Source organism: Giraffa tippelskirchi, chromosome 11 (assembly GCF_054371585.1).
Source record: "Giraffa tippelskirchi isolate mGirTip1 chromosome 11, T2T-mGirTip1v1.2.pri, whole genome shotgun sequence".
NCBI classification, from domain to species: Eukaryota; Metazoa; Chordata; class Mammalia; order Artiodactyla; family Giraffidae; genus Giraffa; species Giraffa tippelskirchi.
The window spans coordinates 78502006-78527514 of record NC_137285.1 but is presented as its reverse complement, the minus strand read 5'-3'; the positions used below and the strand labels follow the sequence as shown (position 1 = coordinate 78527514).

The following is a 25509-nucleotide window of genomic DNA, read 5'->3' as shown; positions in this document are numbered from 1 at the left end:
CTACCCCAGAAGGGAAGGATGGACCTGTTCTCACAAAACGGCGAGAGATGGAAGGAGGAAGATCAAGCCCACACCAATCACTGGAAAGAGAAGCTGTGCTCAGGGCTTGAAAGAATTCCTATTGGGAAAATCATGTCACAGCCCCACATGGCAATCCACAGCTTCCATGCTATTCCTCCCAAAATGCCAATGCATTTTCGCACCGAACAAAGAATTGCAAAGGGGGTACGGAAACAGAAAGGAGCCTACATTGTCAATACAATCCGACGAAAAAGCCCCGATACGGACATCCAAGGTTGTGTGAAAGGAAATTAGACGACCAAACTAGGATCCTCAGGAGAGTATCGGAGAAGGCAATGGCGACCCACTCCAGTACTCTTGCCTGGAAAATGTCCTGGACGGAGGAGCCTGGTAGGCTGCAGGCCATGGGGTCATGCAGAGTCAGACACGACTGAAGTGACTTAGCCGCAGCAGCAGCAGCAGCAGGACAGTATGCTATTGGGAATACAACAACACACACAGATCCAGATCGATGGAATAAAGTTGAGGGTCCAGAAACAAACCCCAGCATCCATGGTCAACTCATCTCTGACACAGACGGGGAGAATATCCAAATGGGAACAGGAAAGCCTCTTCAATCAATGTCCATGGGAAAACCAGACAGCTACATCTGAAGAACGCTATTGGTTTTGATCTCATACCACCTCAATATCGGGGAAAAACCTCACCCTAAAGACTGATGTCATGAGATAGCTAGAAAGAAGCGTAGGTCAAAGGCTCCTTAACATCAGAGTCTCCTTGCCATTTGCTGGGCGGAGGTCGAAATGGGTCTCTTCAAGTAAGGGAAAGAGGTAAACGAAGTACACCACTGGGTTTCCATCCAATGGAACCTCTTCACAACAGAGAAGCTAAGCATTCACAAATGCAAAAGATAGGAAACGGAACACGAGAGACTCCTTGCAAGTGGTGTATCTGAGAAGGGGTTCATATGGAAAGAGACGAAGAATGCACAGCACTCAGATTCCAAGAAACACCACCACCACCCTTGACCCTTCCCCCATGACCAACTCTGACCTAAAGCCTTTCTCTCCCTCTAACCTATCCCTAAAACATAACCCTCATCTAATCATATACATGTGCATCCCTAGCATCCATCCATCCATCCACACACGAGAGAGAAAGAGGAAGACACAGACGGAATTGAGAAAGGAAAAGAGAGGGACACAGCCAGAGAGAGACACGGAACCAAAGAGAGGAAAGGAGTCGATGGTCCAGACTTTTCCTCAATCTGTCTCGAAGGTAGAAGCAATGACAGCGCCCTTCCACCCCAGAAGGGGGAAAAGGACGGAAGGTTTGGAGAGGAAAAGACAAGAACGCAGGGAGCCAGTAGAAGCTCAGCCACCCGCAGAAGCCGAGCTGGGACACTTCAACAGAATCTCAATGGAAACAGAGGACCAGAAAGTTGGCTACTCTTTTCTATAAGAGAGGGAGACCTTCGAGTCTTCCTTTCGGTCCTCCAACTTGGATGCGGGGTCTCAAAACAGTCAGGAGGGGGAGTGCCTTTTCCTGGGTACCACGGCGCATCCAGGCCTCGTTCTGCCCCATTCTGTGCTGTGCCAGCCCTGGATGGAATCTTTCTTTCTGAAGTCTCAGCGCACGAGCTCCACGTGATATCGGCCCCAGGTGGAAAGGCATGGAGCTGCTCGTAGGCCGACAGGCCTAGGAAGCAGATGGGAGAATGACCCCCACTCTGCAGATGGAGAGACTGGGGAAACCCTGAGGGGCATATGGTTGTCAAGGGCCACACCACATATGAGAAGAAGGAGCCTGGTCTGAGAGCAGCATGGTCCTCGGAGCTCAGGCCCTGGCTGAACCCAGGCCTCCCCAGGGCTGTGGGCTGGGCCGTGTGGGTGTCACTGTGCCTGCACATGGCCTAAGGGGGGTGATCGAGCAGTCAGAAACCCAGAGATTCCCTTGGGAAGTTTTGGGGAAGGGACCTCAGCACGAACCCCAGGAGATGATGTCACCTGCCGGCAACAGAACCCAACAGAACCCGCAATCCGGGCATCCAGGCCTCCAGAGCGGAGAGGAGCCCCCAGCCAGATCACTTGCTGCCAAGATGTTCTGCTGTTTGCACCTGCCCAGAGGCCGGGGCCTCAGGAGAGCTCACAGGCAGTGTGCGTGGGCACCCTGTCGACGTTGGCTCAGGACACCCCCGAGAGGCCTCTGGCCCTTTGCCTGGAGAAACAGAAAGGTAACACGGGCAGCCCCAGGCCGGGCCAGGCCAACTCTCCCATGCCACCCGGAAACACCGGGTCCTTTGCCTGTGTGTGGGGATGCGGGTTTCTCGGGCTGTGTCCCCCTCAAGGAAGCCCAGGCGGATGTGGGGTCAGAAGCCTGTGGACAAGTTGTGTCCACACCCCAGGGGAGAGCAGGCTGGGCGGGATGGGGAGAGTGTGGGCAGCGCCGGCCCGCCAGGCTGACCTCACACCCTCAGATGGGTCTCTTTCCTCCCGGGTGGGGATCTGAGCAGACACACGTCTCTGACCCTTCTGGGAAGAGAAGTTCGAGCAGGCAGAAGCAGCGGCTCCACTGGCCAGGCCCAGCTCGGAAAACTCCCAGCATGGCTGGCTGACGGTCACTGTCGTTGCAGAGCTTCCCACGTGATGAGGCCGAGGACGGGGACACCCCATCCAGCTCTCAGAGGGAGGGGTCGGAGCACCACCCGCCCGCCCGTGAGGCCCAGTGCAGGCTCCAGGTCAGCGTGCCCACGGAGGCATCAGCCCCACCGGGGGAGACGCGGAGGTGGGGAAGGCCTGCTGCCGAGACACCGCCCAGGATACAGCCGGCGGCCCAGTCTGAGGCTGCCACGGAGCTCAGCACACCCGGCTCCGACCCAGAGTCCAGAGAACCCCGGCCTCTGAGGCAGCAGGAGGACCTGGAGCCCAGCACGCCAGAGCACAGAGGTGAGGACGCTGGGGCTGGTGCACGGGAGTGTGTGGGGAGGGGTGCTGAGCTACACAGGGACGAGTCCCCGAAAGCTGCTGCTGGGCCTGCAGCAAGCGCTGGCCTCACACCCCCCGCCCCCCATCTTGCACACTTCAGTCCCAAAAGACATCTGACGCTGGGTATTCTTTGGGAACCTCTTGGAAGGTTTCTGTCCCGGGGTACGCACATGCCAAGGCTGGCCTGTGGGCAAACCTTGCTTCTCCCCCAACTCTAGCACTGGCCTCCAACTGGAACCAGGCTCCACTTCCCAGACCTGTCCCTAAAGAGGTGGTGGCTCCAGGTGCAGGACCCAGGGATCCACCGAGGGCAGATGGAGAACCGAGACTTGCCCTCGCAGAGACACCAGGCCAGCTGGGTACTGGCCAGCACACCGGGCAGATCGGATCTCCGTGCCTGCAGGACCCCCAGCCCCAGGCACTGATGTCCCACCCCCTCAGCGAGAACCTCCACCTCCACGTGCACCTCTACCTGCTCGGGCTTTGGCAAGAGAACCCGAGGCAGAGGAGGAGTCACCGCCTCGGCAGGGAGAGCCTGCCCTGGCTCCCGCGCAACACCCAGATGCCCACGATCACTCACCCAGCCCTGCAGGGAGAAAGAGCCCCCGCTCTGGACAGAGACCCAGAGCCCTTGCCGGAAACACCACGTCCAGGGGAGCGGTCGGCTCTGCAGCCTCCATCCCTGTCTGCTCACCGTGGATGCCGGCAACTCGGTCTGCCCCCAGGGGACATGGAGTTCCTTTCCCCTGAACTGCTTTGCATTTGGTTTGTTTCCACCTTTCTGGTGATGTTTTATTTTTTGTATGGTTTCCTGTATTTTTGTTGGTTAAGTTGGGATTAGTAAACTTTTTCATCATTGTTGCAATCTGGGATCACTGTTGTGTAACTCTGGTGATACTGTGTTACCATCACCACTTTGTAGTTTCAGACCCGTTCGATCTTTATGCCCCACCCCCCAACAAAGCCTGGATTCAAGGCAAGCACGCCCTGTTCATCCCTCCCCCCGATCCTGAACACAATTTCATCTTTTCTTTCTGCATTCCTTCCTATATTCTTGGTGTCCCCAATCAATGACTCTCAGTGAAATGACTGAAGGAGTGTTTTTCGGACTCTCCACCTACTGTAAGACTCCATTGGAGAGTTCTCATTTTTATGTCATTTGAACTAGCCTTTGATAGCTGAAAGGACGGTGTACGTCCTTTCAAGATACCATGTGCCAAACGAAGCCCTTTTGGCAACTGCCATCATTATCTCCAGGCAGGCATTGCTGTTTGAAGGGTGACATCTCAGCCAGAAGGCAGAGGCTGAGCTCCTCTTGTTGCAGCAGCTCCCAAAAGAAGCCAAGAAAGGGAGCTGGAACAACAAACCACCCCCATGCCCAGGAAAGCGTTCTTCATGACAGAAGGCTAGAAAATGACCCAACATCCTTGTGGCCCAGAACCACTCTAGAAAATCACTGTTCCATAAAAAAGAGAAACACATGGGAAGTTCCAAGGAGAGGCAATGCCCATGGCCAGTGTACTTGAGAGACGGCCTGACCGCTCCGGGGAAGACACGCACCGACGGAACCCCTTGGGAAACAGCAGTGATAGTCCTCACCGTCGTAAGGGTTTCCTCTGGGGACAACCTGCCCTGGGCACCACACGAGGGAGCAGACCGGCTTCTCTTCCTCTGCCCCCACACCATTCACTCATGAAGGCAGCTCAGGTGTTCTCATGCCCTGCCTGCCTGCCTGCCTGGCTCATCCGTGAGCTGTGACCACCTCCAGGGTAGGACTCCACCTTTTCCTCTCTGTGTACCGTGAATCTGCACACAGTGGGCTTTCAGAACCTTAGGAGACTTGAGCCATTCCCGCTCGAGCCAGAACCCTCCCCAGGAAGGAAAACAGCTGTGGAGTCATTTTGGCCCCAGCACTGGTTCCGAAAGCCTGGCGGCTCCTACAGCCTCTACGGTGTGAAGAGGGAGGTCCCTTTTGACAGAGCTTTCCGGCTCTCAGATCTAAGCTGTTGTTTCACTGTCAGCTGTGTCTTCCGTTGCAGCCAGGTGGGCCACGCTGCTCCAAAGGAGCTCACAAGCTGAGTTTCAAGGGAGGACAGGGATGGCTACAACGTGCTGCAAACTGAGTGAGGGTCCCCACAATCCTCAGCAAAGGTCTGTGGTGTGCAAGTGGGGAGTAGAGGGCCCCCAAGTTCCAAAGGAAGGGAGGTAGTCGGGAGCTAAAGCCCTTGGCTGCTGTGGTAGCAGCTGCAGATGGCAGCTCGTCCACAGTGCACTTCGAATGAGGTCATATGAGCGGGACTCTGGAAATGGCTCCGAAATCAAGAGAAAGGGGTCAGGGTATGTGGGAATCCGGCGGGGGTGGGGGGTGGATGAAGGAAGGTGTCCCTCCTCTCTCCAGTGCAATTTGGTTTGGTGAGTCTCAAAGCTACCAGATGGCACTTCCCAAGTCAGGCCCCCGCAGGAATCAGGGTGGGCTGCCTGCCTCGGCCCCTGCCACAGGGACAAGCCACACCAGTGGCCTCCCTGAGCTCCAATGGCCGGATCTGGGGGGTCCTGTCTGGGTGCACACCTCCTTGCTGTGGCCAAGTTCCCCCCTTCTCTGAGCACCAGCTTCATCCTCTCGAATGAGGACATCGATTGCTACCTTGGCACGTTACTCTCTTCATCCTCTGAAGGCTCATTAGGCTTATCCTACAATTACTAGCTGGCCCGAAGAGATATCTCCTGAATCCAGATTAACCTGGAGTCTCCCAGCCTCATCTGGCATGTCTTCCCTGAAGTCTGCCAAAACCCACACCCTTGCATTTCCAGGGACTCCCCTTAGCCAGCTGGGCAGAAAACCCAGCATGCTTCAAACAAGCTGACAGAAAAGTGGGAGAGGACTCACGGGCAGACGGCTTCCCTCAGGTCTCGGGTGGAGCTCTGGGACCACAGCAGCAACGGGCCATCCCAGGCCCTGGGCTCAGCAGCGCCCTCATTCTCAGGCCGGCGGCTCTGCCCTGAGGGGAGCAGGAACGTCACCAACTGCCGCAGGCGGACCTCAAGCCCCTCCCACTGCTGGAGCCTGACCTGCCCCGGCCCCACCCCTTCCCCTACCCCAGCAGGACGAGAGCTCGTCTTCCCCTGGTTTCAAACGGGAGGCCCGGCCCTGGGCCCCGATTGGGCACTGCCCCAGCCCGGAGCCAATCACAGTGGCCAGGGAGGTGGAACGCACCGATTGGCCAGGGCCAGGTCATGTGACCATACTCCCCAGGAAACTCAAATATTACCAAGGTTCCCTAAGAAACCAATGAACAAAATTATCCAGTAAAGGCAAACCGTACTTTTTAATGAGGCCAATGTCACAGAAAAAAAAAAAAATGCTCCACAGTAAACTGCTCAAGGAAGCTACTAAATAAACTTTCAGAAAAGTTTAGTAGGTTTTTTTTTTTTTTAATAGGGTGACGGAGAGATATACCTTTCCCATCTATGTGAATTTAGGTTTAAACTAGATTTCCCTTGGCTGTTATATAAGACAAAAAAACCCACATCACCCTCTTTCACTCCCCCCCACCCCCAAAAAGTGTTTTAATCTATTGAATTTTTGTGTCCTCAGTTGTGTCTGATTCACGGCAACTCACGAACTCTACACAGCCAGGCTCTTCCGTCCATGGAATTCAGGGCAATTTTTTCTGTCCCAGTAAATGCCCACCCTGGGTGATCCAAAGGCAAGGGCTCAGAGGCTCCTGAGAGACTAACTAACTCCTTTCAGCTGAGCACAGAGCTGGCTCCTCACTGGGATGCCTGTGGCCTGGGGCTCCCAGAGGGGAGAGCAGCACTCGCCCCACCGTGTGGTCACTGCTGGAAGTGCAGGCTGCTCCTCACTCCCCCTTGACAGTGTCCCTGAGGGCAGAACAGTGTGAATCGAATCAAGGTGGAAATGCAAACTCCAATGCAACCAACCTTCCCACAAGGTCTCCAAAACCACTCAGGAACAGGGAATTGGAAACTGCAGGGGATGACATGAATGGAGATGGAGACTGGACACCTTACACCGAGTTCACTTCCAGTTATCCCTAGACAAACTTTCCATGAAAACTTGTCACAAATCTAGAAGAACAATGAGCAGAAACCGGACACGTGCTTTGAGTCTTCACACACAAAACTAAAAGGCAGTCCACAAAAAAAACCCCAGAGAATACAGTGGACTTTGCAAAATCAAAGATATCTACTGTGGGAAAGACCTCATGACAAAAGCAAAAGACAGGTCATACATCGCGAGACGAATGAGTGGAAACACAAAGCTTATCAAGGATGTGTCTCCAAACAGACAAAGAACGCCAACACAACAAGCCTGTGAAAACTAGGGAAAGGTCTGAAGGGACACCAGACGGAGGAAGACACACACAGAGTATCCCGGATGATGTCCAGCACTGAGGGCCTGAAGAAACAACAGTCTAGTTGCACCCCCTCAGGCCTGTGTGACCGTGGATGAGGCCTCTGTTTCCCGGTGGCTCTGAGACATGGACAGGGAGGAAGGGGAAGAGAAGTCACTTGCATTTCTAATACTCACAGCAAAGTCTTCCAATGAGAAGGGAATTATCACCCCCACTGCCAATGCCATTCACTGAAGTGATACCCACGAGTCCATCTACCCCAGAAGGGAAGGATGGACCTGTTCTCACAAAACGGCGAGAGATGGAAGGAGGAAGATCAAGCCCACACCAATCACTGGAAAGAGAAGCTGTGCTCAGGGCTTGAAAGAATTCCTATTGGGAAAATCATGTCACAGCCCCACATGGCAATCCACAGCTTCCATGCTATTCCTCCCAAAATGCCAATGCATTTTCGCACCGAACAAAGAATTGCAAAGGGGGTACGGAAACAGAAAGGAGCCTACATTGTCAATACAATCCGACGAAAAAGCCCCGATACGGACATCCAAGGTTGTGTGAAAGGAAATTAGACGACCAAACTAGGATCCTCAGGAGAGTATCGGAGAAGGCAATGGCGACCCACTCCAGTACTCTTGCCTGGAAAATGTCCTGGACGGAGGAGCCTGGTAGGCTGCAGGCCATGGGGTCATGCAGAGTCAGACACGACTGAAGTGACTTAGCCGCAGCAGCAGCAGCAGCAGGACAGTATGCTATTGGGAATACAACAACACACACAGATCCAGATCGATGGAATAAAGTTGAGGGTCCAGAAACAAACCCCAGCATCCATGGTCAACTCATCTCTGACACAGACGGGGAGAATATCCAAATGGGAACAGGAAAGCCTCTTCAATCAATGTCCATGGGAAAACCAGACAGCTACATCTGAAGAACGCTATTGGTTTTGATCTCATACCACCTCAATATCGGGGAAAAACCTCACCCTAAAGACTGATGTCATGAGATAGCTAGAAAGAAGCGTAGGTCAAAGGCTCCTTAACATCAGAGTCTCCTTGCCATTTGCTGGGCGGAGGTCGAAATGGGTCTCTTCAAGTAAGGGAAAGAGGTAAACGAAGTACACCACTGGGTTTCCATCCAATGGAACCTCTTCACAACAGAGAAGCTAAGCATTCACAAATGCAAAAGATAGGAAACGGAACACGAGAGACTCCTTGCAAGTGGTGTATCTGAGAAGGGGTTCATATGGAAAGAGACGAAGAATGCACAGCACTCAGATTCCAAGAAACACCACCACCACCCTTGACCCTTCCCCCATGACCAACTCTGACCTAAAGCCTTTCTCTCCCTCTAACCTATCCCTAAAACATAACCCTCATCTAATCATATACATGTGCATCCCTAGCATCCATCCATCCATCCACACACGAGAGAGAAAGAGGAAGACACAGACGGAATTGAGAAAGGAAAAGAGAGGGACACAGCCAGAGAGAGACACGGAACCAAAGAGAGGAAAGGAGTCGATGGTCCAGACTTTTCCTCAATCTGTCTCGAAGGTAGAAGCAATGACAGCGCCCTTCCACCCCAGAAGGGGGAAAAGGACGGAAGGTTTGGAGAGGAAAAGACAAGAACGCAGGGAGCCAGTAGAAGCTCAGCCACCCGCAGAAGCCGAGCTGGGACACTTCAACAGAATCTCAATGGAAACAGAGGACCAGAAAGTTGGCTACTCTTTTCTATAAGAGAGGGAGACCTTCGAGTCTTCCTTTCGGTCCTCCAACTTGGATGCGGGGTCTCAAAACAGTCAGGAGGGGGAGTGCCTTTTCCTGGGTACCACGGCGCATCCAGGCCTCGTTCTGCCCCATTCTGTGCTGTGCCAGCCCTGGATGGAATCTTTCTTTCTGAAGTCTCAGCGCACGAGCTCCACGTGATATCGGCCCCAGGTGGAAAGGCATGGAGCTGCTCGTAGGCCGACAGGCCTAGGAAGCAGATGAGAGAATGACCCCCACTCTGCAGATGGAGAGACTGGGGAAACCCTGAGGGGCATATGGTTGTCAAGGGCCACACCACATATGAGAAGAAGGAGCCTGGTCTGAGAGCAGCATGGTCCTCGGAGCTCAGGCCCTGGCTGAACCCAGGCCTCCCCAGGGCTGTGGGCTGGGCCGTGTGGGTGTCACTGTGCCTGCACATGGCCTAAGGGGGGTGATCGAGCAGTCAGAAACCCAGAGATTCCCTTGGGAAGTTTTGGGGAAGGGACCTCAGCACGAACCCCAGGAGATGATGTCACCTGCCGGCAACAGAACCCAACAGAACCCGCAATCCGGGCATCCAGGCCTCCAGAGCGGAGAGGAGCCCCCAGCCAGATCACTTGCTGCCAAGATGTTCTGCTGTTTGCCCCTGCCCAGAGGCCGGGGCCTCAGGAGAGCTCACAGGCAGTGTGCGTGGGCACCCTGTCGACGTTGGCTCAGGACACCCCCGAGAGGCCTCTGGCCCTTTGCCCGGAGAAACAGAAAGGTAACACGGGCAGCCCCAGGCCGGGCCAGGCCAACTCTCCCATGCCACCCGGAAACACCGGGTCCTTTGCCTGTGTGTGGGGATGCGGGTTTCTCGGGCTGTGTCCCCCTCAAGGAAGCCCAGGCGGATGTGGGGTCAGAAGCCTGTGGACAAGTTGTGTCCACACCCCAGGGGAGAGCAGGCTGGGCGGGATGGGGAGAGTGTGGGCAGCGCCGGCCCGCCAGGCTGACCTCACACCCTCAGATGGGTCTCTTTCCTCCCGGGTGGGGATCTGAGCAGACACACGTCTCTGACCCTTCTGGGAAGAGAAGTTCGAGCAGGCAGAAGCAGCGGCTCCACTGGCCAGGCCCAGCTCGGAAAACTCCCAGCATGGCTGGCTGACGGTCACTGTCGTTGCAGAGCTTCCCACGTGATGAGGCCGAGGACGGGGACACCCCATCCAGCTCTCAGAGGGAGGGGTCGGAGCACCACCCGCCCGCCCGTGAGGCCCAGTGCAGGCTCCAGGTCAGCGTGCCCACGGAGGCATCAGCCCCACCGGGGGAGACGCGGAGGTGGGGAAGGCCTGCTGCCGAGACACCGCCCAGGATACAGCCGGCGGCCCAGTCTGAGGCTGCCACGGAGCTCAGCACACCCGGCTCCGACCCAGAGTCCAGAGAACCCCGGCCTCTGAGGCACCAGGAGGACCTGGAGCCCAGCACGCCAGAGCACAGAGGTGAGGACGCTGGGGCTGGTGCACGGGAGTGTGTGGGGAGGGGTGCTGAGCTACACAGGGACGAGTCCCCGAAAGCTGCTGCTGGGCCTGCAGCAAGCGCTGGCCTCACACCCCCCGCCCCCCATCTTGCACACTTCAGTCCCAAAAGACATCTGACGCTGGGTATTCTTTGGGAACCTCTTGGAAGGTTTCTGTCCCGGGGTACGCACATGCCAAGGCTGGCCTGTGGGCAAACCTTGCTTCTCCCCCAACTCTAGCACTGGCCTCCAACTGGAACCAGGCTCCACTTCCCAGACCTGTCCCTAAAGAGGTGGTGGCTCCAGGTGCAGGACCCAGGGATCCACCGAGGGCAGATGGAGAACCGAGACTTGCCCTCGCAGAGACACCAGGCCAGCTGGGTACTGGCCAGCACACCGGGCAGATCGGATCTCCGTGCCTGCAGGACCCCCAGCCCCAGGCACTGATGTCCCACCCCCTCAGCGAGAACCTCCACCTCCACGTGCACCTCTACCTGCTCGGGCTTTGGCAAGAGAACCCGAGGCAGAGGAGGAGTCACCGCCTCGGCAGGGAGAGCCTGCCCTGGCTCCCGCGCAACACCCAGATGCCCACGATCACTCACCCAGCCCTGCAGGGAGAAAGAGCCCCCGCTCTGGACAGAGACCCAGAGCCCTTGCCGGAAACACCACGTCCAGGGGAGCGGTCGGCTCTGCAGCCTCCATCCCTGTCTGCTCACCGTGGATGCCGGCAACTCGGTCTGCCCCCAGGGGACATGGAGTTCCTTTCCCCTGAACTGCTTTGCATTTGGTTTGTTTCCACCTTTCTGGTGATGTTTTATTTTTTGTATGGTTTCCTGTATTTTTGTTGGTTAAGTTGGGATTAGTAAACTTTTTCATCATTGTTGCAATCTGGGATCACTGTTGTGTAACTCTGGTGATACTGTGTTACCATCACCACTTTGTAGTTTCAGACCCGTTCGATCTTTATGCCCCACCCCCCAACAAAGCCTGGATTCAAGGCAAGCACGCCCTGTTCATCCCTCCCCCCGATCCTGAACACAATTTCATCTTTTCTTTCTGCATTCCTTCCTATATTCTTGGTGTCCCCAATCAATGACTCTCAGTGAAATGACTGAAGGAGTGTTTTTCGGACTCTCCACCTACTGTAAGACTCCATTGGAGAGTTCTCATTTTTATGTCATTTGAACTAGCCTTTGATAGCTGAAAGGACGGTGTACGTCCTTTCAAGATACCATGTGCCAAACGAAGCCCTTTTGGCAACTGCCATCATTATCTCCAGGCAGGCATTGCTGTTTGAAGGGTGACATCTCAGCCAGAAGGCAGAGGCTGAGCTCCTCTTGTTGCACCAGCTCCCAAAAGAAGCCAAGAAAGGGAGCTGGAACAACAAACCACCCCCATGCCCAGGAAAGCGTTCTTCATGACAGAAGGCTAGAAAATGACCCAACATCCTTGTGGCCCAGAACCACTCTAGAAAATCACTGTTCCATAAAAAAGAGAAACACATGGGAAGTTCCAAGGAGAGGCAATGCCCATGGCCAGTGTACTTGAGAGACGGCCTGACCGCTCCGGGGAAGACACGCACCGACGGAACCCCTTGGGAAACAGCAGTGATAGTCCTCACCGTCGTAAGGGTTTCCTCTGGGGACAACCTGCCCTGGGCACCACACGAGGGAGCAGACCGGCTTCTCTTCCTCTGCCCCCACACCGTTCACTCATGAAGGCAGCTCAGGTGTTCTCATGCCCTGCCTGCCTGCCTGCCTGGCTCATCCGTGAGCTGTGACCACCTCCAGGGTAGGACTCCACCTTTTCCTCTCTGTGTACCGTGAATCTGCACACAGTGGGCTTTCAGAACCTTAGGAGACTTGAGCCATTCCCGCTCGAGCCAGAACCCTCCCCAGGAAGGAAAACAGCTGTGGAGTCATTTTGGCCCCAGCACTGGTTCCGAAAGCCTGGCGGCTCCTACAGCCTCTACGGTGTGAAGAGGGAGGTCCCTTTTGACAGAGCTTTCCGGCTCTCAGATCTAAGCTGTTGTTTCACTGTCAGCTGTGTCTTCCGTTGCAGCCAGGTGGGCCACGCTGCTCCAAAGGAGCTCACAAGCTGAGTTTCAAGGGAGGACAGGGATGGCTACAACGTGCTGCAAACTGAGTGAGGGTCCCCACAATCCTCAGCAAAGGTCTGTGGTGTGCAAGTGGGGAGTAGAGGGCCCCCAAGTTCCAAAGGAAGGGAGGTAGTCGGGAGCTAAAGCCCTTGGCTGCTGTGGTAGCAGCTGCAGATGGCAGCTCGTCCACAGTGCACTTCGAATGAGGTCATATGAGCGGGACTCTGGAAATGGCTCCGAAATCAAGAGAAAGGGGTCAGGGTATGTGGGAATCCGGCGGGGGTGGGGGGTGGATGAAGGAAGGTGTCCCTCCTCTCTCCAGTGCAATTTGGTTTGGTGAGTCTCAAAGCTACCAGATGGCACTTCCCAAGTCAGGCCCCCGCAGGAATCAGGGTGGGCTGCCTGCCTCGGCCCCTGCCACAGGGACAAGCCACACCAGTGGCCTCCCTGAGCTCCAATGGCCGGATCTGGGGGGTCCTGTCTGGGTGCACACCTCCTTGCTGTGGCCAAGTTCCCCCCTTCTCTGAGCACCAGCTTCATCCTCTCGAATGAGGACATCGATTGCTACCTTGGCACGTTACTCTCTTCATCCTCTGAAGGCTCATTAGGCTTATCCTACAATTACTAGCTGGCCCGAAGAGATATCTCCTGAATCCAGATTAACCTGGAGTCTCCCAGGCTCATCTGGCATGTCTTCCCTGAAGTCTGCCAAAACCCACACCCTTGCATTTCCAGGGACTCCCCTTAGCCAGCTGGGCAGAAAACCCAGCATGCTTCAAACAAGCTGAGAGAAAAGTGGGAGAGGACTCACGGGCAGACGGCTTCCCTCAGGTCTCGGGTGGAGCTCTGGGACCACAGCAGCAACGGGCCATCCCAGGCCCTGGGCTCAGCAGCGCCCTCATTCTCAGGCCGGCGGCTCTGCCCTGAGGGGAGCAGGAACGTCACCAACTGCCGCAGGCGGACCTCAAGCCCCTCCCACTGCTGGAGCCTGACCTGCCCCGGCCCCACCCCTTCCCCTACCCCAGCAGGACGAGAGCTCGTCTTCCCCTGGTTTCCAACGGGAGGCCCGGACCTGGGCCCCGATTGGGCACTGCCCCAGCCCGGAGCCAATCACAGTGGCCAGGGAGGTGGAACGCACCGATTGGCCAGGGCCAGGTCATGTGACCATACTCCCCAGGAAACTCAAATATTACCAAGGTTCCCTAAGAAACCAATGAACAAAATTATCCAGTAAAGGCAAACCGTACTTTTTAATGAGGCCAATGTCACAGAAAAAAAAAAAAAATGCTCCACAGTAAACTGCTCAAGGAAGCTACTAAATAAACTTTCAGAAAAGTTTAGTAGGTTTTTTTTTTTTAAATAGGGTGACGGAGAGATATACCTTTCCCATCTATGTGAATTTAGGTTTAAACTAGATTTCCCTTGGCTGTTATATAAGACAAAAAAACCCACATCACCCTCTTTCACTCCCCCCCACCCCCAAAAAGTGTTTTAATCTATTGAATTTTTGTGTCCTCAGTTGTGTCTGATTCACGGCAACTCACGAACTCTACACAGCCAGGCTCTTCCGTCCATGGAATTCAGGGCAATTTTTTCTGTCCCAGTAAATGCCCACCCTGGGTGATCCAAAGGCAAGGGCTCAGAGGCTCCTGAGAGACTAACTAACTCCTTTCAGCTGAGCACAGAGCTGGCTCCTCACTGGGATGCCTGTGGCCTGGGGCTCCCAGAGGGGAGAGCAGCACTCGCCCCACCGTGTGGTCACTGCTGGAAGTGCAGGCTGCTCCTCACTCCCCCTTGACAGTGTCCCTGAGGGCAGAACAGTGTGAATCGAATCAAGGTGGAAATGCAAACTCCAATGCAACCAACCTTCCCACAAGGTCTCCAAAACCACTCAGGAACAGGGAATTGGAAACTGCAGGGGATGACATGAATGGAGATGGAGACTTGACACCTTACACCGAGTTCACTTCCAGTTATCCCTAGACAAACTTTCCATGAAAACTTGTCACAAATCTAGAAGAACAATGAGCAGAAACCGGACACGTGCTTTGAGTCTTCACACACAAAACTAAAAGGCAGTCCACAAAAAAAAAAACCCAGAGAATACAGTGGACTTTGCAAAATCAAAGATATCTACTGTGGGAAAGACCTCATGACAAAAGCAAAAGACAGGTCATACATCGCGAGACGAATGAGTGGAAACACAAAGCTTATCAAGGATGTGTCTCCAAACAGACAAAGAACGCCAACACAACAAGCCTGTGAAAACTAGGGAAAGGTCTGAAGGGACACCAGACGGAGGAAGACACACACAGAGTATCCCGGATGATGTCCAGCACTGAGGGCCTGAAGAAACAACAGTCTAGTTGCACCCCCTCAGGCCTGTGTGACCGTGGATGAGGCCTCTGTTTCCCGGTGGCTCTGAGACATGGACAGGGAGGAAGGGGAAGAGAAGTCACTTGCATTTCTAATACTCACAGCAAAGTCTTCCAATGAGAAGGGAATTATCACCCCCACTGCCAATGCCATTCACTGAAGTGATACCCACGAGTCCATCTACCCCAGAAGGGAAGGATGGACCTGTTCTCACAAAACGGCGAGAGATGGAAGGAGGAAGATCAAGCCCACACCAATCACTGGAAAGAGAAGCTGTGCTCAGGGCTTGAAAGAATTCCTATTGGGAAAATCATGTCACAGCCCCACATGGCAATCCACAGCTTCCATGCTATTCCTCCCAAAATGCCAATGCATTTTCGCACCGAACAAAGAATTGCAAAGGGGGTACGGAAACAGAAAGGAGCCTACATTGTCAATACAATCCGACGAAAAAGCCCCGATACGGACATCCAAGGTTGTGTGAAAGGAAATTAGACGACCAAACTAGGATCCTCAGGAGAGTATCGGAGAAGGCAATGGCGACCCACTCCAGTACTCTTGCCTGGAAAATGTCCTGGACGGAGGAGCCTGGTAGGCTGCAGGCCATGGGGTCATGCAGAGTCAGACACGACTGAAGTGACTTAGCCGCAGCAGCAGCAGCAGCAGGACAGTATGCTATTGGGAATACAACAACACACACAGATCCAGATCGATGGAATAAAGTTGAGGGTCCAGAAACAAACCCCAGCATCCATGGTCAACTCATCTCTGACACAGACGGGGAGAATATCCAAATGGGAACAGGAAAGCCTCTTCAATCAATGTCCATGGGAAAACCAGACAGCTACATCTGAAGAACGCTATTGGTTTTGATCTCATACCACCTCAATATCGGGGAAAAACCTCACCCTAAAGACTGATGTCATGAGATAGCTAGAAAGAAGCGTAGGTCAAAGGCTCCTTAACATCAGAGTCTCCTTGCCATTTGCTGGGCGGAGGTCGAAATGGGTCTCTTCAAGTAAGGGAAAGAGGTAAACGAAGTACACCACTGGGTTTCCATCCAATGGAACCTCTTCACAACAGAGAAGCTAAGCATTCACAAATGCAAAAGATAGGAAACGGAACACGAGAGACTCCTTGCAAGTGGTGTATCTGAGAAGGGGTTCATATGGAAAGAGACGAAGAATGCACAGCACTCAGATTCCAAGAAACACCACCACCACCCTTGACCCTTCCCCCATGACCAACTCTGACCTAAAGCCTTTCTCTCCCTCTAACCTATCCCTAAAACATAACCCTCATCTAATCATATACATGTGCATCCCTAGCATCCATCCATCCATCCACACACGAGAGAGAAAGAGGAAGACACAGACGGAATTGAGAAAGGAAAAGAGAGGGACACAGCCAGAGAGAGACACGGAACCAAAGAGAGGAAAGGAGTCGATGGTCCAGACTTTTCCTCAATCTGTCTCGAAGGTAGAAGCAATGACAGCGCCCTTCCACCCCAGAAGGGGGAAAAGGACGGAAGGTTTGGAGAGGAAAAGACAAGAACGCAGGGAGCCAGTAGAAGCTCAGCCACCCGCAGAAGCCGAGCTGGGACACTTCAACAGAATCTCAATGGAAACAGAGGACCAGAAAGTTGGCTACTCTTTTCTATAAGAGAGGGAGACCTTCGAGTCTTCCTTTCGGTCCTCCAACTTGGATGCGGGGTCTCAAAACAGTCAGGAGGGGGAGTGCCTTTTCCTGGGTACCACGGCGCATCCAGGCCTCGTTCTGCCCCATTCTGTGCTGTGCCAGCCCTGGATGGAATCTTTCTTTCTGAAGTCTCAGCGCACGAGCTCCACGTGATATCGGCCCCAGGTGGAAAGGCATGGAGCTGCTCGTAGGCCGACAGGCCTAGGAAGCAGATGGGAGAATGACCCCCACTCTGCAGATGGAGAGACTGGGGAAACCCTGAGGGGCATATGGTTGTCAAGGGCCACACCACTTATGAGAAGAAGGAGCCTGGTCTGAGAGCAGCATGGTCCTCGGAGCTCAGGCCCTGGCTGAACCCAGGCCTCCCCAGGGCTGTGGGCTGGGCCGTGTGGGTGTCACTGTGCCTGCACATGGCCTAAGGGGGGTGATCGAGCAGTCAGAAACCCAGAGATTCCCTTGGGAAGTTTTGGGGAAGGGACCTCAGCACGAACCCCAGGAGATGATGTCACCTGCCGGCAACAGAACCCAACAGAACCCGCAATCCGGGTATCCAGGCCTCCAGAGCGGAGAGGAGCCCCCAGCCAGATCACTTGCTGCCAAGATGTTCTGCTGTTTGCCCCTGCCCAGAGGCCGGGGCCTCAGGAGAGCTCACAGGCAGTGTGCGTGGGCACCCTGTCGACGTTGGCTCAGGACACCCCCGAGAGGCCTCTGGCCCTTTGCCCGGAGAAACAGAAAGGTAACACGGGGAGCCCCAGGCCGGGCCAGGCCACCTCTCCCATGCCACCCGGAAACACCGGGTCCTTTGCCTGTGTGTGGGGATGCGGGTTTCTCGGGCTGTGTCCCCCTCAAGGAAGCCCAGGCGGATGTGGGGTCAGAAGCCTGTGGACAAGTTGTGTCCACACCCCAGGGGAGAGCAGGCTGGGCGGGATGGGGAGAGTGTGGGCAGCGCCGGCCCGCCAGGCTGACCTCACACCCTCAGATGGGTCTCTTTCCTCCCGGGTGGGGATCTGAGCAGACACACGTCTCTGACCCTTCTGGGAAGAGAAGTTTGAGCAGGCAGAAGCAGCGGCTCCACTGGCCAGGCCCAGCTCGGAAAACTCCCAGCATGGCTGGCTGACGGTCACTGTCGTTGCAGAGCTTCCCACGTGACGAGGCCGAGGACGGGGACACCCCATCCAGCTCCCAGAGGGAGGGGTCGGAGCACCACCCGCCCGCCCGTGAGGCCCAGTGCAGGCTCCAGGTCAGCGTGCCCACGGAGGCATCAGCCCCACCGGGGGAGACGCGGAGGTGGGGAAGGCCTGCTGCCGAGACACCGCCCAGGATACAGCCGGCGGCCCAGTCTGAGGCTGCCACGGAGCTCAGCACACCCGGCTCCGACCCAGAGTCCAGAGAACCCCGGCCTCTGAGGCACCAGGAGGACCTGGAGCCCAGCACGCCAGAGCACAGAGGTGAGGACGCTGGGGCTGGTGCACGGGAGTGTGTGGGGAGGGGTGCTGAGCTACACAGGGACGAGTCCCCGAAAGCTGCTGCTGGGCCTGCAGCAAGCGCTGGCCTCACACCCCCCGCCCCCCATCTTGCACACTTCAGTCCCAAAAGACATCTGACGCTGGGTATTCTTTGGGAACCTCTTGGAAGGTTTCTGTCCCGGGGTACGCACATGCCAAGGCTGGCCTGTGGGCAAACTTTGCTTCTCCCCCAACTCTAGCACTGGCCTCCAACTGGAACCAGGCTCCACTTCCCAGACCTGTCCCTAAAGAGGTGGTGGCTCCAGGTGCAGGACCCAGGGATCCACCGAGGGCAGATGGAGAACCGAGACTTGCCCTCGCAGAGACACCAGGCCAGCAGGGTACTGGCCAGCACACCGGGCAGATCGGATCTCCGTGCCTGCAGGACCCCCAGCCCCAGGCACTGATGTCCCACCCCCTCAGCGAGAACCTCCACCTCCACGTGCACCTCTACCTGCTCGGGCTTTGGCAAGAGAACCCGAGGCAGAGGAGGAGTCACCGCCTCGGCAGGGAGAGCCTGCCCTGGCTCCCGCGCAACACCCAGATGCCCACGATCACTCACCCAGCCCTGCAGGGAGAAAGAGCCCCCGCTCTGGACAGAGACCCAGAGCCCTTGCCGGAAACACCACGTCCAGGGGAGCGGTCGGCTCTGCAGCCTCCATCCCTGTCTGCTCACCGTGGATGCCGGCAACTCGGTCTGCCCCCAGGGGACATGGAGTTCCTTTCCCCTGAACTGCTTTGCATTTGGTTTGTTTCCACCTTTCTGGTGATGTTTTATTTTTTGTATGGTTTCCTGTATTTTTGTTGGTTAAGTTGGGATTAGTAAACTTTTTCATCATTGTTGCAATCTGGGATCACTGTTGTGTAACTCTGGTGATACTGTGTTACCATCACCACTTTGTAGTTTCAGACCCGTTCGATCTTTATGCCCCACCCCCCAACAAAGCCTGGATTCAAGGCAAGCAAGCACGCCCTGTTCATCCCTCCCCCCGATCCTGAACACAATTTCATCTTTTCTTTCTGCATTCCTTCCTATATTCTTGGTGTCCCCAATCAATGACTCTCAGTGAAATGACTGAAGGAGTGTTTTTCGGACTCTCCACCTACTGTAAGACTCCATTGGAGAGTTCTCATTTTTATGTCATTTGAACTAGCCTTTGATAGCTGAAAGGACGGTGTACGTCCTTTCAAGATACCATGTGCCAAACGAAGCCCTTTTGGCAACTGCCATCATTATCTCCAGGCAGGCATTGCTGTTTGAAGGGTGACATCTCAGCCAGAAGGCAGAGGCTGAGCTCCTCTTGTTGCACCAGCTCCCAAAAGAAGCCAAGAAAGGGAGCTGGAACAACAAACCACCCCCATGCCCAGGAAAGCGTTCTTCATGACAGAAGGCTAGAAAATGACCCAACATCCTTGTGGCCCAGAACCACTCTAGAAAATCACTGTTCCATAAAAAAGAGAAACACATGGGAAGTTCCAAGGAGAGGCAATGCCCATGGCCAGTGTACTTGAGAGACGGCCTGACCGCTCCGGGGAAGACACGCACCGACGGAACCCCTTGGGAAACAGCAGTGATAGTCCTCACCGTCGTAAGGGTTTCCTCTGGGGACAACCTGCCCTGGGCACCACACGAGGGAGCAGACCGGCTTCTCTTCCTCTGCCCCCACACCATTCACTCATGAAGGCAGCTCAGGTGTTCTCATGCCCTGCCTGCCTGCCTGCCTGGCTCATCCGTGAGCTGTGACCACCTCCAGGGTAGGACTCCACCTTTTCCTCTCTGTGTACCGTGAATCTGCACACAGTGGGCTTTCAGAACCTTAGGAGACTTGAGCCATTCCCGCTCGAGCCAGAACCCTCCCCAGGAAGGAAAACAGCTGTGGAGTCATTTTGGCCCCAGCACTGGTTCCGAAAGCCTGGCGGCTCCTACAGCCTCTACGGTGTGAAGAGGGAGGTCCCTTTTGACAGAGCTTTCCGGCTCTCAGATCTAAGCTGTTGTTTCACTGTCAGCTGTGTCTTCCGTTGCAGCCAGGTGGGCCACGCTGCTCCAAAGGAGCTCACAAGCTGAGTTTCAAGGGAGGACAGGGATGGCTACAACGTGCTGCAAACTGAGTGAGGGTCCCCACAATCCTCAGCAAAGGTCTGTGGTGTGCAAGTGGGGAGTAGAGGGCCCCCAAGTTCCAAAGGAAGGGAGGTAGTCGGGAGCTAAAGCCCTTGGCTGCTGTGGTAGCAGCTGCAGATGGCAGCTCGTCCACAGTGCACTTCGAATGAGGTCATATGAGCGGGACTCTGGAAATGGCTCCGAAATCAAGAGAAAGGGGTCAGGGTATGTGGGAATCCGGCGGGGGTGGGGGGTGGATGAAGGAAGGTGTCCCTCCTCTCTCCAGTGCAATTTGGTTTGGTGAGTCTCAAAGCTACCAGATGGCACTTCCCAAGTCAGGCCCCCGCAGGAATCAGGGTGGGCTGCCTGCCTCGGCCCCTGCCACAGGGACAAGCCACACCAGTGGCCTCCCTGAGCTCCAATGGCCGGATCTGGGGGGTCCTGTCTGGGTGCACACCTCCTTGCTGTGGCCAAGTTCCCCCCTTCTCTGAGCACCAGCTTCATCCTCTCGAATGAGGACATCGATTGCTACCTTGGCACGTTACTCTCTTCATCCTCTGAAGGCTCATTAGGCTTATCCTACAATTACTAGCTGGCCCGAAGAGATATCTCCTGAATCCAGATTAACCTGGAGTCTCCCAGCCTCATCTGGCATGTCTTCCCTGAAGTCTGCCAAAACCCACACCCTTGCATTTCCAGGGACTCCCCTTAGCCAGCTGGGCAGAAAACCCAGCATGCTTCAAACAAGCTGACAGAAAAGTGGGAGAGGACTCACGGGCAGACGGCTTCCCTCAGGTCTCGGGTGGAGCTCTGGGACCACAGCAGCAACGGGCCATCCCAGGCCCTGGGCTCAGCAGCGCCCTCATTCTCAGGCCGGCGGCTCTGCCCTGAGGGGAGCAGGAACGTCACCAACTGCCGCAGGCGGACCTCAAGCCCCTCCCACTGCTGGAGCCTGACCTGCCCCGGCCCCACCCCTTCCCCTACCCCAGCAGGACGAGAGCTCGTCTTCCCCTGGTTTCCAACGGGAGGCCCGGCCCTGGGCCCCGATTGGGCACTGCCCCAGCCCGGAGCCAATCACAGTGGCCAGGGAGGTGGAACGCACCGATTGGCCAGGGCCAGGTCATGTGACCATACTCCCCAGGAAACTCAAATATTACCAAGGTTCCCTAAGAAACCAATGAACAAAATTATCCAGTAAAGGCAAACCGTACTTTTTAATGAGGCCAATGTCACAGAAAAAAAAAAAAAATGCTCCACAGTAAACTGCTCAAGGAAGCTACTAAATAAACTTTCAGAAAAGTTTAGTAGGTTTTTTTTTTTTAAATAGGGTGACGGAGAGATATACCTTTCCCATCTATGTGAATTTAGGTTTAAACTAGATTTCCCTTGGCTGTTATATAAGACAAAAAAACCCACATCACCCTCTTTCACTCCCCCCCACCCCCAAAAAGTGTTTTAATCTATTGAATTTTTGTGTCCTCAGTTGTGTCTGATTCACGGCAACTCACGAACTCTACACAGCCAGGCTCTTCCGTCCATGGAATTCAGGGCAATTTTTTCTGTCCCAGTAAATGCCCACCCTGGGTGATCCAAAGGCAAGGGCTCAGAGGCTCCTGAGAGACTAACTAACTCCTTTCAGCTGAGCACAGAGCTGGCTCCTCACTGGGATGCCTGTGGCCTGGGGCTCCCAGAGGGGAGAGCAGCACTCGCCCCACCGTGTGGTCACTGCTGGAAGTGCAGGCTGCTCCTCACTCCCCCTTGACAGTGTCCCTGAGGGCAGAACAGTGTGAATCGAATCAAGGTGGAAATGCAAACTCCAATGCAACCAACCTTCCCACAAGGTCTCCAAAACCACTCAGGAACAGGGAATTGGAAACTGCAGGGGATGACATGAATGGAGATGGAGACTGGACACCTTACACCGAGTTCACTTCCAGTTATCCCTAGACAAACTTTCCATGAAAACTTGTCACAAATCTAGAAGAACAATGAGCAGAAACCGGACACGTGCTTTGAGTCTTCACACACAAAACTAAAAGGCAGTCCACAAAAAAAACCCAGAGAATACAGTGGACTTTGCAAAATCAAAGATATCTACTGTGGGAAAGACCTCATGACAAAAGCAAAAGACAGGTCATACATCGCGAGACGAATGAGTGGAAACACAAAGCTTATCAAGGATGTGTCTCCAAACAGACAAAGAACGCCAACACAACAAGCCTGTGAAAACTAGGGAAAGGTCTGAAGGGACACCAGACGGAGGAAGACACACACAGAGTATCCCGGATGATGTCCAGCACTGAGGGCCTGAAGAAACAACAGTCTAGTTGCACCCCCTCAGGCCTGTGTGACCGTGGATGAGGCCTCTGTTTCCCGGTGGCTCTGAGACATGGACAGGGAGGAAGGGGAAGAGAAGTCACTTGCATTTCTAATACTCACAGCAAAGTCTTCCAATGAGAAGGGAATTATCACCCCCACTGCCAATGCCATTCACTGAAGTGATACCCACGAGTCCATCTACCCCAGAAGGGAAGGATGGACCTGTTCTCACAAAACGGCGAGAGATGGAAGGAGGAAGATCAAGCCCACACCAATCACTGGAAAGAGAAGCTGTGCTCAGGGCTTGAAAGAATTCCTATTGGGAAAATCATGTCACAGCCCCACATGGCAATCCACAGCTTCCATGCTATTCCTCCCAAAATGCCAATGCATTTTCGCACCGAACAAAGAATTGCAAAGGGGGTACGGAAACAGAAAGGAGCCTACATTGTCAATACAATCCGACGAAAAAGCCCCGATACGGACATCCAAGGTTGTGTGAAAGGAAATTAGACGACCAAACTAGGATCCTCAGGAGAGTATCGGAGAAGGCAATGGCGACCCACTCCAGTACTCTTGCCTGGAAAATGTCCTGGACGGAGGAGCCTGGTAGGCTGCAGGCCATGGGGTCATGCAGAGTCAGACACGACTGAAGTGACTTAGCCGCAGCAGCAGCAGCAGCAGGACAGTATGCTATTGGGAATACAACAACACACACAGATCCAGATCGATGGAATAAAGTTGAGGGTCCAGAAACAAACCCCAGCATCCATGGTCAACTCATCTCTGACACAGACGGGGAGAATATCCAAATGGGAACAGGAAAGCCTCTTCAATCAATGTCCATGGGAAAACCAGACAGCTACATCTGAAGAACGCTATTGGTTTTGATCTCATACCACCTCAATATCGGGGAAAAACCTCACCCTAAAGACTGATGTCATGAGATAGCTAGAAAGAAGCGTAGGTCAAAGGCTCCTTAACATCAGAGTCTCCTTGCCATTTGCTGGGCGGAGGTCGAAATGGGTCTCTTCAAGTAAGGGAAAGAGGTAAACGAAGTACACCACTGGGTTTCCATCCAATGGAACCTCTTCACAACAGAGAAGCTAAGCATTCACAAATGCAAAAGATAGGAAACGGAACACGAGAGACTCCTTGCAAGTGGTGTATCTGAGAAGGGGTTCATATGGAAAGAGACGAAGAATGCACAGCACTCAGATTCCAAGAAACACCACCACCACCCTTGACCCTTCCCCCATGACCAACTCTGACCTAAAGCCTTTCTCTCCCTCTAACCTATCCCTAAAACATAACCCTCATCTAATCATATACATGTGCATCCCTAGCATCCATCCATCCATCCACACACGAGAGAGAAAGAGGAAGACACAGACGGAATTGAGAAAGGAAAAGAGAGGGACACAGCCAGAGAGAGACACGGAACCAAAGAGAGGAAAGGAGTCGATGGTCCAGACTTTTCCTCAATCTGTCTCGAAGGTAGAAGCAATGACAGCGCCCTTCCACCCCAGAAGGGGGAAAAGGACGGAAGGTTTGGAGAGGAAAAGACAAGAACGCAGGGAGCCAGTAGAAGCTCAGCCACCCGCAGAAGCCGAGCTGGGACACTTCAACAGAATCTCAATGGAAACAGAGGACCAGAAAGTTGGCTACTCTTTTCTATAAGAGAGGGAGACCTTCGAGTCTTCCTTTCGGTCCTCCAACTTGGATGCGGGGTCTCAAAACAGTCAGGAGGGGGAGTGCCTTTTCCTGGGTACCACGGCGCATCCAGGCCTCGTTCTGCCCCATTCTGTGCTGTGCCAGCCCTGGATGGAATCTTTCTTTCTGAAGTCTCAGCGCACGAGCTCCACGTGATATCGGCCCCAGGTGGAAAGGCATGGAGCTGCTCGTAGGCCGACAGGCCTAGGAAGCAGATGGGAGAATGACCCCCACTCTACAGATGGAGAGACTGGGGAAACCCTGAGGGGCATATGGTTGTCAAGGGCCACACCACATATGAGAAGAAGGAGCCTGGTCTGAGAGCAGCATGGTCCTCGGAGCTCAGGCCCTGGCTGAACCCAGGCCTCCCCAGGGCTGTGGGCTGGGCCGTGTGGGTGTCACTGTGCCTGCACATGGCCTAAGGGGGGTGATCGAGCAGTCAGAAACCCAGAGATTCCCTTGGGAAGTTTTGGGGAAGGGACCTCAGCACGAACCCCAGGAGATGATGTCACCTGCCGGCAACAGAACCCAACAGAACCCGCAATCCGGGCATCCAGGCCTCCAGAGCGGAGAGGAGCCCCCAGCCAGATCACTTGCTGCCAAGATGTTCTGCTGTTTGCCCCTGCCCAGAGGCCGGGGCCTCAGGAGAGCTCACAGGCAGTGTGCGTGGGCACCCTGTCGACGTTGGCTCAGGACACCCCCGAGAGGCCTCTGGCCCTTTGCCTGGAGAAACAGAAAGGTAACACGGGCAGCCCCAGGCCGGGCCAGGCCAACTCTCCCATGCCACCCGGAAACACCGGGTCCTTTGCCTGTGTGTGGGGATGCGGGTTTCTCGGGCTGTGTCCCCCTCAAGGAAGCCCAGGCGGATGTGGGGTCAGAAGCCTGTGGACAAGTTGTGTCCACACCCCAGGGGAGAGCAGGCTGGGCGGGATGGGGAGAGTGTGGGCAGCGCCGGCCCGCCAGGCTGACCTCACACCCTCAGATGGGTCTCTTTCCTCCCGGGTGGGGATCTGAGCAGACACACGTCTCTGACCCTTCTGGGAAGAGAAGTTCGAGCAGGCAGAAGCAGCGGCTCCACTGGCCA

The 25509-nt window shown here is 54.8% G+C and overlaps 2 protein-coding genes and 1 long non-coding RNA gene across 3 annotated transcripts in view; 2 read left to right on the top strand and 1 right to left on the bottom strand.

Moving 5' to 3' along the window:
* The window catches only part of LOC145527776 (uncharacterized), a 681763-nt gene that overhangs the window by 95466 nt on the left and 560788 nt on the right, over nucleotides 1–25509 (bottom strand). Inside the window, exons 74-76 of the long non-coding RNA XR_014069857.1 lie at nucleotides 21169–21280; nucleotides 13528–13639; nucleotides 5893–6004 (exon numbers count right to left, since the gene is read on the bottom strand). This is a non-coding gene — a long non-coding RNA (uncharacterized LOC145527776). The remainder of the gene's footprint in view (nucleotides 1–5892; nucleotides 6005–13527; nucleotides 13640–21168; nucleotides 21281–25509) is intronic.
* The window catches only part of LOC145527693 (uncharacterized), a 147333-nt gene that overhangs the window by 90012 nt on the left and 31812 nt on the right, over nucleotides 1–25509 (top strand). The window lies entirely within an intron of this gene.
* LOC145527704 (uncharacterized) lies at nucleotides 12580–23517 on the top strand. Its single transcript, XM_081545764.1, has 3 exons — nucleotides 12580–17526; nucleotides 17926–18238; nucleotides 18496–23517. The coding sequence occupies exons 1-3, from the start codon at nucleotides 17116–17118 to the stop codon at nucleotides 19116–19118; spliced, it is 1347 nt and encodes a 448-aa protein (XP_081401890.1). The 5' UTR covers nucleotides 12580–17115; the 3' UTR covers nucleotides 19119–23517.